Below are 13,593 nucleotides of genomic sequence, written 5' to 3' on the forward strand. Positions count from 1 at the left end.
TTGATGGGTTTATTTGGTTAGGACTCATTAAGCCTGTGAATGAGATTTGTTGTTGTTACAGCAGAATGTATGACATGCTCTAGGTAGCTATGACACAAACACTGTACACGTAAAGAAATAATTTATTTTGTCTTTGATATGAAAGCAAACAAAAGCAAAGGCCGGTTTGACATTGAACATCACTAGACTTGTGCCCGAGAGAAATGTGACAGGCTGGGCAAGCGATCTGCTTTTTCCATGTCCTAATGCTGGATAAAGTAAAAAGACATTCAATTGTGTAACTGCAAAACAAACCTTTCTTCATAGTAAAAAGGGCACAACTCCTTTAAAATGATACCACATCCTGGTTTGTCCATGACGGGACACAGGAGGGACAAATCTAGGTGCAAAAGTCACCAGTACAAGCTTAACCTTGACATACTGTTACATTTGTCTAATAACTGGAGGTCAAGTTAAACTTTTCCCCCACTTAAGACTTTAACACAGGCTGAAAACAAAACAGACAGGTACCCTGTGCAAAATGAACCACAGCAGGAACAGCAGCAGCCTCTCATAAAACAAAGCATTTGTGCCAAACGTTCACTTTTACTGGGGATAGAATATCACCATCCTATATATTTTTTTTTCCTTTTTACCATAAATAACATTTTTCCAGAAGAAAAAGTAACTGTACAACTATAGAGAGGCCTTTAGTGTTAAACACTACGAAGACCACCTTGTGTTGTCTGCAATTTAACTGCAAGGTTTTTCACTGCTCCTCCTGGTAATGTGACATGTGGCAGACATCAGGCCACTTATTTATATTAAAAAAAAAAAAAAAAAAAAAGCACCACAGTTTACAGCTTTGAATCAAGGGAACAATCGTCTCTACAGTATAACAGTAAAGTTTCCTTATACAGTATTTCTTTTAGCAGATGCATGATTTCATTAACGGCATCATGCCAACTTCAAACTATACAAACTATTCGTAAGATTAACGTACAGAAAAGCAAAAAATGCCGAAAAACAATAAGTTAAATACTTTCTTTGTACATACAAAGGCCTGTTGGACAAAATAGACGGGGGAAATAGAAATCCAAATCGGTGTTTGTCCAGTGCTTCATGTCTCATTTCTATTGAGGGGAACTGGTGGGCGCACACAATTGTAGAACTATCTCCAGTAAAGCCGAGCACCATCCATCCAAAGACTAGCAGCTTGTGCTCCGCAACCTCAGCCTTTCACACTGTCACTAGATTTGCCTCTACACAACCATGTCTTTCACCTCTCGACTTAAGACCTATCTGAACAACCAACAACATTAGAAAACACACATTCCTCTCGGCATTTCGGAGGTGGAGGGTCTGCAGGGAAAAATGTTTCCTCCCAGAGAAGACTGTTTTCGGGAAGTCTATTATTGCCATCGCACTCTCACTTTGGGGACAAATCCTGGAGGGAAGCGAAGGGAGAGTTGCTCGACGACGACGGGGACCCTCCCTCCATTTTGCCCGGGGAGTCTGTGGAGGAGCAGATGCTGCTGAGGCTGCCGTCCAACAATCCATCTGGAGAGTGGCTGCGTGAAAACACTGAGTTAAGTACTGTAAATGTGCTCACAATTTTAAGTGCATTGAAATACCACAGTGAATAGAGTGAAGCCCAGTTTATCACTGAGGATACAGTGCTTTGAAAAAGTATTCATACCATTTGAACCTTTTCACATTGTGCCACCTTATGACCACAAACTAAATTTTTTTGAGATTTTTTTTTTTTTAATATACGGCTTAGAAGTGTTTTTCATAGAAACACTATATGACTACTACTATAGCAGAGGTTCCAACTTCCGTATGGCGCTCCATTGTAAACCGAGGACCCCCTGTATAGTTTTTTTTTTTTTTTTTAAATGCGAACATTATATACATTTAAAACTTACTACTACTCTTATTTTCTGATTTTGAATTTTTTTTGGTCAATGTTGAAAAGTTTATCTTTTGTTCTCGAGTGCTCCGCATTGCATACAGCAGCACCTTTAAACGCCAATGTCAATTTCAGCTCAGTTTGCTGCGGTAAATAGGCCTATTTGGGACGCGGCATTTATTATTGTGGCCAGGGTTTATGAATTCAAGAGCAGCGTCTTTAAGACCAGCAAATAGAGCTGTAACATCACATCAAGTTTCATCAGGATTGGATTTGCCAGCAACCCTAATTTATCATTGAAAACACATTCAGATGTGTATATCACTGACAAATCTCGTGAGATAAAGGTTGTAATTTGTTGTACTTACGAAGGATCGTAACAACTCTAGGGACTCGTGCAACTTTGGATGGATTTCTCAATGCCCTCGTTCACCATCTAATTACTGTAACTATTTATTTATTTTTTTAGACCATTACCAAAATAAGAACACATAAAACCGATACTTTCAAGTGAGATTTTGACCACTTAATTTATTAGTTGTTGCTGCTTAGATAGATCATACCAGGAGCTGAGATCCAACATGTTGGAGACGTCGGAGGACAGCATAGTGGTGGTGCCTTGAAAAAACCTTTTAGGCTGACTTTCTGTCTCCATCTCTCCTGCACAGTAGAAGACAACAACAAAATTAACAGCCAGGAGAATGCTGATTTTCATTGAGAAGTCTGAACCTTTCATTCTGTTCATTTGCCACTAGTCTGCGTTGTAAGTTTCTAGTTCAAAACGGTTGGATTTTAACATAAGCTTTACATGTGGAAACAAACTCATTTAAATTATTCTCCAGCCCATTAAGTGAGCTAACTAGTTGAGCTTGAATTACTTGCATCCTCTGCTCGTTGGTACCAGGTCGCGTTTCAAGACACAGCGACTTCAAGACATAACCTAGCCGATGTGCTTGCTATGATAATCAAATGAGAACTACTGGAAGCCTTAAAGAAAATATTAATAAATATTGAATCTCTTACCTTTGCGTTTTATGGGCCCAAGAATGCTGGGTCTAATACAGTTGATAGGGCTCTGGCTCCGTCTACTGAGGGTACAAACATGGATTTTAAAACTAAATTCCTAACAGTCTACTCGTCACTTCAGACTTCATTCTAATAATTTACTTTGAATTATTTAATCATTAACTAAAATGTGGCATCGTAGCCAATGAAATGACACGCCCACAGAAGGCGGGCATGGTGTTTATGAAGACAATGGCATCAGTAAATTTTACAATTTATGCAGATTAGACTATAGAAGACGTCAAAAGTGAGGCTGTTATTTATACCCCACCACCGCCACCACCCACCCCATCCCTAATTGTGACAACACATCCACTGAAGTTAATTATGGTCAGATTGAAGCCAGCAAACAGACTACAAGAGGCCAAATGGACATGGTTTCAGTTGAAAAGTATGAGACTGATATGTCAAGGATTTACCCAAAGCGCCTCGTTGGACTGGGTATCGGACTGGGATTGAGGCCGTTGCTGCTCACAAGGATTTGAAGAGAAGGAGAGAAGCACTGCTGCTCATGACAAGAAACACAAATTGACACAGAACAGATGAGACAACACAAGTCATGTGTCAGACTTCTGCAGAGCTCTTCATTTTAATCAAAGACTCATTTAGACAGCATGGTTCAAGATTTTGTTTGCTCTCAAGTGGCAAAGTTTTGGTACACTTTGTGGCAGCATAAATGAGAAACAAATGCTCGGAATCGGGCCTCTTCCAAATGTGGATAAAAATTCCGTTATGTATCGGATAGCTGACATTGCAAGTGCGGTATATACTGTATACCTCAACAATGAAAGGTTGACATTCAATACTTATATACGTACTATTGTTAAATAATAATTTTTTATTATGTTTGTCGCTTATGGAGTTATTTAAGTGCAATTTGAGCATCTGTGCATGCGGGTTGGGTTGTTTCATGTGTTCCATCAGCCATATCGGATATGCGTCACTTGAAATGTCCATGGTAATAGACAGCCAAAACATGGATATCGGCATCAAAAGAAAATTGGACACCTGGGCCCGGTATTAAAAAAAACAAAAAACTAATCTGGATCAAAATCCGCAACTTCTCTACACTACCACAAGAAGAGCCTCACTCTTCACGGGGAAAACCGTTGTGCACCGCTGTGAGAAACAGCCAAAGAGTCAAGATCGTGTGAGGAAGGAAACAGAGAGCAGAGGTACAGATCGAGCTATCTCAGGAGCAGATCAAAGTGACCTTGCTTAATCAGAGGGGAAACAAAACTACATATTCGCCTCTTAGAAGAAAGGCTGAGAAATGATAGTGCTGTGATGTAAGGTGAAGATGTTAATCTTACTTGGGTTTAAAGGTCAGATGACAAAGATGGGGTCAGTTAAAATTCATATTTGCATTGTTTATACAGTGCAGTACAGTACAGAAAGTATTCAGACCCCCTTACATTTTTTACTTTTTCATATTGCAGCCATTTGCTAAAATCATTTAAGTTTATTTTTTTTCCACATTAATGTACACACAGCACCCCCCGGGAAAAAAACAATTGTTTAAATTTTGGCAGATGTATTTAAGAAAAACTGAAGTATCACACAGCCATAAGCAACACAAAAAAAGAGTGAAAAATTTAAGGGTGTCTGAATACTTTCCATAGCCACTGTATATTTTGTACTTTCACATTTTTGGTTTAATCTGTTCCGTTTTCCAGGAAAAAATATTTTTACATTGAATCATGGCCGTACCCCTCCTTCTAGCCTGACGGTCTGCGTTAGTACACCATACAATGTATTGTGCGTCTTATCATCTCTATAGCCAGCTTGAATCCTGGCTTGATCCATTCTTCCAGTAGGATCAGGATAATCCTGATCTTTCACATCAAAACTATCCTAATCTCCGCCTAGGAATTTTGAAATACCCAAGAAAAACATTTGAATTATTATTATTATTTTTTTTTTACTATGTAGAGTAAATCCAGCCAAGTCGATATTTAACACAGGAAAGGCTTCCATTGAGGTTGACTGACAAATTACTTCTTCCACACAGACACAGTCAAACAGATTTTTGGATGTACAGCAAACCAAAGAAAGATCTGGCTTTACAAAGCAATGAGCCAGTGTTAGTAATCTAGAAATTAGTTCCTACCGGCTGTCACACGTCTTTCTATTTCCTAAATCCGATTTGGGGTGATTGGGGAACAAGGTTAGTTGCACGTAGTTTAACCAAACCCTTCATCTATTTAGTGGAGGCACAATCAGATTATATGTGCACGTAAACATAGTAGCAAACTTAAGATGTACCTTTTTCCCTATCCCTCTGGTTGGGGACGGTGCCGGAGACACAGGCACAAAGTCGATTCGCTTCGGAGAAGATGACGCGGACTTTTCCAAATCATTGTCACTCTATCCAAATACAAAATGAACAAATTGGTCAAACACACGATGTAGTTTAAGACATGTTGGAGTATTATACTACCAAATCAGTCTGACCTTGAAAGACTGATGGCCCTGTTAACTCCCAAATACAGTAACTGTATTTTTTTTTTATCTAGCATGTTAGTTCACGCTTACTCCACAAAAAGAGCAGTGATGACTGACCAGAGGCCCAAACATGCCGTGAGGAAATACAGCCGAAAGATGACATTGACGTGAAACAACTTCCTGGTGTGAAAAAGTGTTTGCCCCCTTCCTGATTTCTTATTTTTTGCGTGGTTGTCACACTTAAATGTTTCCCATCATCAAACGATTTTTTTATTTTAGTCAAAGACAACACAAGTAAACACAAAATGCAGTTTTAAATGGTTTGTATTAAGGGAGAAAGAAATCCAAACCAACAGGGCCCTGTGTGAAAAAATGATTGCCCCCGTTAAAACATAACTGTGGTTTATCATACCAGAGTTACATTTTTCTAGCCACCCCCAGGCCTGATACTGCCACATCTGTTCTCAATCAAGAAATCCCTTAAATAGGACCTGCCTGACAAAGTGAAGTAGACCAAAAGAGCCTCAAAAGGTAGACAGCAGGCCAAGATCTAAGGAAATTCAGGAACAAATGAGAAAGAAACTAATTGAGATCTATAATTGTGGAAAATGTTATAAAGCCATTTCTAAAAGCTTTGGGACTCCAGCAAACCACAGTGAGAGCCATTCTCCACAAATAGCGAAATCATAGAGCAGCGGTGAACCTTGCCAGGAGTGGCCGGCCGACCAAAATTATCCCAAGAACGCATTGACGACTCATCCAAGAGGTCACAAAAGACTCCACAACAACATCCAAAGAACTGCACACCTCACTAGCCTTAGTTAAGGTCAGTGTTTATGACTCCACCATAAGAAAGAGACTGGGCAAAAATGGCCTGCATGTCAGAGTTCCAAGACGAAAACCACTGCTGAGCAAAAAGAACATGAAGGCTTTTCTCAATTTTGCCAGGAGACATCTTGATTATGCCCAAAACCTTTGGGAAAATACTTTGTGGTCTGATGAGACAACGGTTGAAATTTTTGGAAGGTGTGTGTTCCATTACATCTGGCGTAAAAGTAACACCGCATTTTAGAAAAAGAACATCATACCAGCACTAAAATATGGTGGCGGTAGTGTGACGGTCTGTTTGCTGCTTCAGGACCTGGAAGACTTTCTGTGATAAATGGAACCATGAGTTCTGCTGTCTACCAAAAAAAATCCTCTAGGACAATGTCCGGCAATCAATTCATTTCCTCAAGCTGAAACGAACTTGGGTTCTGCAGCAGGACAATGATCCAAAACACACCAGCAAGTCCACCTCTGAATGGCTGAAGAAAAACAAAATGAAAACATTGGAGTGGCATAGTTAAGTCCTGAATCCTATTGAGATGCTGTGGCATGACCAAAAACCCGCCAATGTGGCTGAATTACAACAATTCCATAGAGATGAGGGGGCCAAAATTCCTCCACAGCGCTGTAAGAGACTCATTGCAAGTTATTGCAAACACTTGATTGCAGTTGTTGCTGTTAAAGGTGGCCCAACCAGTTATTAGGTTTAGGGGGCAATCACTTTTTCACACAGGGCCATGTAGGTTTGGATTTTTTTTTCTCCCTTAATAATAAAAAACATTTAAAAACTGCATTTTGTGTCTCTTTGTGTTGCCTTTGAATAATATTTAAATTTGTTTGATGATGAGAAACATTTAAATGTGACAAACATGCACCAAAAAAAAAAGAAATCAGGAAGGGGCCAAACACTTTTTCACACCACTGTATGGGATAAAGTTTTACTTACCAGACTGAGACTTTCCTCCCAGGACTGGCTTATTTGCATAGCAGCTTGAACTTCCCTATGTGGACAAAGTATAAAACAAGAGCTTCATTTGAACCCTTTACGAAATGATTCCACAGAGTGACACAGTTGAGCTCTGTTTGCCACAGTACATTTCAGAAGGGTAAACCCTGAACTGGCTTGTCTGGTCGTAGGAATTATTGTGTCAGCTTTGCAATGGTGTGACTTACAGCACAACACATTGTTAACTTGTCAGTAAATTCAGTGGAAAAAAAAAAGAAGAAAAAAAACACACCACAGCGGTATGTGATCTATAAACAAACACTCTGAAAGCTTCCAGTTTTTTTGTATTGCTTTTAATTAAAAAAAAAACAACGCTATTCTTACCAATTAATTCTTAAATTCGATTGTAATTCTTTTGTGCAGTCAAGTGATCAATGGATAGCAGAGCTCCATCCTACACTAGCATACCATATGAGCTACTGTAACAGTATCCAAATGAAAGGGTTCTGAAAGCACCAAGGGTCCTTCTACACCAACTCAGGCTAGTGAGCCCTAACGAAGCCTTGTCCCAAGAACTGCTGAAACCTGCTTGGATGAGATGCAAAAGGTCTTCTAAGACAACCAGAACAGTCCAGTTGCGAGTGATTCAATGCCCTAAGAAGGTATGTTAAGAGGGATTTTTTCTCACCCCGGTCTGCTCAGAAAACAGCCGGCAATTATAAATGTTAAACCGTTTTTTATGATGGGCGGCATGATGGCCGACTGGTTAGTACATCTGGCTCACAGTTCTGAGGACCAATCCGGCCTCCCCTGTGTGGAGTTTGCATGTTTTCTCCAGGTACTCCGGTTTCCTCCCACATCCCAATACCATGCATGGTAGGTTAACTGAAGTCACTAAATTGTCCGTAGATGTGAACATGAGTGTGAATGGTTGTTTGTTTATATGTGCCCAGCGATTGGCTGGCGACCAGTTCAGGGTGTACTCTCACCCAGAGTTGGCCGAGATAGGCACCAACACACCCGTGACCCGAATGAGGATAAGCTGTCCGGAAAATGGATGGATGGAATATTTATGATGGCAAATCCTTGTGTGTGTGTGTGTGTTCAACACTGGGTTGGGTCGAAAAACGGAACAATAGCGAATTAGGAAGTTCGCTAAAGCTTGTGCTGTTGCAGACACAAATAGAGGAGCAACTGCTTGTGTTGAGGTTTTTTTTAAGTCGCCTCTCTCAGGTCATTCACCAAAATAAAAATGACGAGAAGAAGAGTTTGCATGACTACTACTACTACTATTGTTTGTAATGTCCAGCCAGCAATCTCGATGCCCTGTGGCACCGTGCTGCTCACAGGTCTACATTTACATCTGCACTACATCTGACTTCTGGTTTGGGGAGGAGACTCGAGACTGTCGGTCAAGATTTCATTGAGGGTGTGGTATGCTAGGTTAGTCATACACCACATACAACAGTTGTGAGCACACTTGCCAAAGTGATAACCTCATTTATGGGTCTCTCCCATCGGCTAAGATCAGTGATAATTTTTCAAGCAAATTTTAATTTAGTTTAAGTGAAAGTATTTTGACTAAAATGTAATTGAGCTTAGTTTTTGTCTGGTAAATTGTTTTGAAATTTAGTCAAAAAACAAAATATATAACTGTTGGTCTCTGGCACTGTGATTTATTGAATAACTACAAACATCGTAACATGCATATCATAAGCCACCTGTTGCAGCTCAGAGGCACAAATGGCTACAGGGTTGTCTTTTTAACATTAGCTTTATTTTCGAAGTCCAAATTTGGACATATAGGCTCCTTTTGCCACGGTGCTTCGACTGCCGTCATGCCGTGCTTGAACTAGACACTACAGTTGCATTCAAAGCACACACACAAAAACTGGGCATTAATGATGCCCATCCATCCATTTTCTGTATCGCTTATCCTCACTAGGGTCACGGGCGTGCTGAGCCTATCCCAGCTATCTTCGGGCGAGAGGCAGGGTACACCCTGAACTAGTCGCCAGCCAATCCCAGGGCACATAGAAACAACCAACCTTTCGCACTAACATTCACACCTACAGGTAATTTAGAGTCTACAATTAACCTACCACGCATGTTTTTGGGATGTGGGAGGAAACCTAGAGTACCCAGAGAAAACCCACGCAGGTACAAGGAGAACATGCAAACTCCACACAGGCGGGGCCGGGATTTGAACCCTGGTCCTCAGAACTGTGAGGCAGATGTGCTAACCAGTTGTCCACCGTGCCGCCGCATTAATGATGCCTTCGAATAAAATTAGGAAACATTAAGCAATAGAATACAGAATCTAGTAAAAACTACTATAAAATAAAGTGTGTGGGGTGTCTTTGGACAACCAGCAACACAGTAACTTGTTTTATGAACAATATGAACAATTATTCATGTCTCCCACACACCAATGCAAAATGGCGTGGAGGTTACCAAAACAGCAGGAAAGTCACCGTACTTATAAACGCTAAATAATCGATAAAAATCTTATTTTTAATAACTTATGCATACCTGTACGTGGATTTCAAGATGTAACTGTCTCTTCCAGTATCTCGTGAACAGATATAGATAAAATAACTATCCAGTCTATATCTATGTTTAGCGTATTTTCACGACCATAAGGCGCACTTAAAAGGCTTACATTTTCTCCAAAATGGACGGGACGCCTTATAATGTGCCGTGCCTTATGTGTGCACAGAGTTCCAAAATCTATAAATGTTGTGTGACGAGCGCTCCGCTTGACTGACTGGGAGCATTTCCTGCCGACACGCTGTTTATACAGAGGAAAAGCGGACGTGGCTGAGGACAGCATGCGGACGTAAAGGGGGAAGGGTGCACGTGAAGGAGGACGCTAAAGGTACACCCCCAGTAGGTATATAGCGCCGGTATGTGCATTGTGCATAACAACATCGGTTTGGCTAAGGACCCCCGAAAATGGCACCTACGAAGAGACACGCTTACAAAGCAGTTTAAACTGAAAGCTGTCAGTTACGCGGAGGAACACGGGAATTGAGCAGCCGAGAGAGAATTCAAGGCCAACGAATCCATGGTTCGCAAGTGGAGGAAGCAGGAAAACGAGCTTCGCCAAGTCAAGACGACGAAGCTGAGTTTCCGCGGAAACAAGGCGAGGTGGCCCGAGTTGGAACACCAACTCGAGCAATGGATTAATGAGCAAAGAACAGTCGGGAGAAGCGTCTCTACAATCACCATTCGACTGAGGGCAATAACGCTTGGTGCTTTCATTTTATGAAACGGCACCATCTATCCATCCGGGCAAGCACTACCGTGGCGCAGCAACTTCCGGTGGATTACAAAGACAAGATGGCCATCTTCCGCTCCTACTGCAGTAAAAAGTTGCCGACAAACACATGCAGCCCAACCACATCACCAACATGGACATGGTGCCGCTCACTTTCGACATCCCGGGGGACCACCACGGTAGGCGATACGCACAACGGGGCACGAGAAGTCGGCTTTTACTGTTGTGCTTGGTTGCCATGGTAATGGACAGAAACTGCCATGGTGGTGATTGATGATGGTGATTTTTAAGAGGAAGACGCTGCCTAAAGAAAAGTTTCCAGCCGAAGTCATCGTTAAGGCCAATCAAAAGGGCTGGATGGACGAGCGGAAAATGAGAGTGGCTGAGTGAGGTGTACGTAAAGAGACCGGATGCTTTTTTTCCACGTGTCACCGTCCCTGTTGATCTGTGACTCCATGCGCGCCCATCTCACAGCCGCTGTGAAAAACCAAGTGCTGTTCATTTCGGATACAGAAGATGAGGACTTTGATGGATTTGTTGATGAGGATTGATCTAAAAATAATGTGAGTACATTGTTAAATACTTCAATAAAGTACAACCAAACTCAGTTTTGCTCCCACTGCCTTTTTAAAAACATTGTTTTAGCGTGCATGCATGCTACCGTATGTTTTACCATGCCTGCGCCCAATAATACGGTGTGCCTTATTTATGTGTTAAATACAGAAATAGACCCCGTAACTGAGACTGCGCCTTTTAATACGGTGCACCCTATGGTCGTGAAAATACGGTATATAGCGCTATGCTCGCTGCCGCTGGATTCAATCTCAAACTGGCTTAAATTAATTCCTTATCACGTCGTTCTGACTGGTTCTCGTCAACTTCTTCCACCACTACAAACAAAATTAGTTCTGATTGAATCTCGTCTCTGGCAGGCATTTACGTCTTATTTTTATTCGTTCACAACTATGTCAATATACTTGTTCCGGAAATAAATTTTTATGTAGTCAGTCTCATCTTCGACAGGGGGGGGAAAAAAAAAAAAAAAAAAAAAAAGGTTGATGACTATGATGAAACAATTTCATCAACAAAATGAACACTGGTTAAGATGTTAAAATTTGGTCTGTGTATCCTGCTTATAAGTTTCCTTGAAGAGAAAACCCTATCAGTGCTTCTATTTATTATCTTACCGCTCATGTGCAGTTTCTCTGTTCATCACATCGACACCCTCTTCCTGTGACAGCATACAACAGTGTTAATTCTTATTTCCATAATCACATCAACACAATTACACAATCATTGACTTGAAAGTCTCTGTTGGAGTCTGATACTACCAATCGATCATTTCTTAAAGACCGGAGGCCCTGTTAACTCCAAAATGTTACTCTTGCATGTTTGTAAGGCACCATCAATCCCTACAGCTTCAGAGGGAAATGGTGGTCTGCCATGCTCATGTTATCACACGACTGGCACACGACTGGGCGCAGTGGTTCTCCTTCTTACTTGTTTGATCTGATGAAGCCTGGTGCTTGGAACACGGATGGGCGACGAAGGAATCTACAATGAAAGACAACGTTCACCACTGGATAACTCAAAAAACAGGAATTTACGTTGAAGTTATGTTCTGTACCATATTGGGCCTGTTGACAACTGTAGTGCTATTTCTGCGGCTTCGCAATACCCCTCTCTGGAACACTTGGGCGTTATCACTGCAATGACAAACTTGTCTTAGCCCAGAGCCTGCACTCAGGATGTCACCGTTGTCAACACAGAATTAAACACATATCATAACCACGTTCAGTGTAAGAGTTAACAAAAAGAACCTTAGGCCATTAATCATGGGTGCACTGTTAGATCTTCTCAGCTGCCCCTCGGTCTGAACTAAGGAAGATGGGCTGTCCAGGTCTAGCTCCATCTTTTCTTGGGATAGGACTCCTGAATTGTGCATTGTGCCTAGTAAACCCTACAGTTCTTTTTACAATCCAAAAGGTTAAGTCGAGGCTGTTACATGTTTGCTCTCGGAACGTGTTAACTTCACACGTTTGAGGCAAAAACATGAAGCAAGTAGGCAGGCGCGGAAAAAAAAATAGCTTGAGAAAGACGGAACGCTCCGTAATCAACGAGGCCCGTCTTATGAACAACTCAAGAGGAAACTTAACGTTGTCAAACAAAATACCGTTGTCACTACAGGTCCTTACAACACAACTGTCAGGACAGCCAACGTCTAGTCCGCCTTAACGTTTTTTGCAACGTTATGTAAATTCGCCAACTTTCCAGATGGATAGTTAGCATGCAATGGCTAAACGCAGGACAATGACCACGAACTCGAGCTGATAGTTGCAAAAGCGTGACTACTGACTACGACAGTTCCCATTGAATGCTAGCGCGTTCAATAAAGTAGCTCGGGGTGGCTACAACTACCAACCGATAACCGCGTACACGGCGAACGTTCCAGTCAAATGCAGCTTTAATTGAAGTGGTTGTGATAAAGCGCGGTTATTCTTTTCCTAACACGAAGCTGCTGTTAGCATGTTGGGCTTAGCTTGTTGCTCGCCAACGTTAGCCGATTCAGCGGCCGCCAGTAGCTCATAGCAGCTGATCCAAATGGGCTAGCGAGCTAGTTACGCTAGCATTAACGCCAGTCGCCGTAATGCCGTGACCAGAGAGCCGGTTCACTCATCATTAACTAAACACTCGCGTGAATTCGTGTTGATATCGACAACGTCCCGCTGAAACAAGCTACGCGATGTTCGGAGTAAATATACAGCGTAGGGTTACGTTATTCCCTTTCTGTAGTTCGTCGCCAATAAAGCATTGGATCCTCATAGTATCGCATCACAGAAACGAGTTGTTAGCAAAATAGCCAAACTTCACGCCCCTTAAAGGACTGCTCGCGGACAAACCAGCCTCTCATTTAGATAAGACAATATCTGTTTATATTCTGCTTTACGGTAAAACACGTTAACTGCGCTGCAGCCGCAGAAGCGTTATGAGGAATCCCATTCGCGTTCCTGGCAAGACTCCCTCCGCTGCAACATGATTGGCTCCTGAATCGCGGCAAGGGCAGGCTACGCAGACGTAACGAGATGACCTTCCCAAATATCTATCGCGTTCGTACCAAATAAAAACAAAGACGAGTGC

At 41.7% G+C, this 13,593-nt stretch overlaps 1 protein-coding gene across 2 annotated transcripts; it reads right to left on the bottom strand.

Moving 5' to 3' along the window:
- Window positions 1–104: 104 nt before the first annotated feature.
- pabir2 (PABIR family member 2) lies at window positions 105–13,449 on the bottom strand. Of its 2 annotated transcripts, none has more exons than XM_061788507.1 (10): window positions 12,276–13,449; window positions 12,083–12,161; window positions 11,956–12,009; window positions 11,643–11,686; window positions 7,176–7,230; window positions 5,222–5,323; window positions 3,376–3,461; window positions 2,915–2,976; window positions 2,455–2,551; window positions 105–1,550 (listed from the first exon to the last, which is right to left on the bottom strand). In XM_061788507.1, exons 1-10 carry the CDS (start codon window positions 12,398–12,400, stop codon window positions 1,409–1,411), a joined length of 846 nt encoding a protein of 281 aa, XP_061644491.1. In that variant the 5' UTR covers window positions 12,401–13,449; the 3' UTR covers window positions 105–1,408. The 2 variants fall into 2 exon arrangements, with proteins under 2 accessions (XP_061644491.1, XP_061644490.1); XM_061788506.1 differs by having other exon boundaries at window positions 2,915–2,979; window positions 12,276–13,447.
- Between the last annotated feature and the right edge of the window lie 144 nt (window positions 13,450–13,593).

Source organism: Phyllopteryx taeniolatus, chromosome 10 (genome assembly GCF_024500385.1).
Source record: "Phyllopteryx taeniolatus isolate TA_2022b chromosome 10, UOR_Ptae_1.2, whole genome shotgun sequence".
In the NCBI taxonomy this organism is placed as follows: Eukaryota; Metazoa; Chordata; class Actinopteri; order Syngnathiformes; family Syngnathidae; genus Phyllopteryx; species Phyllopteryx taeniolatus.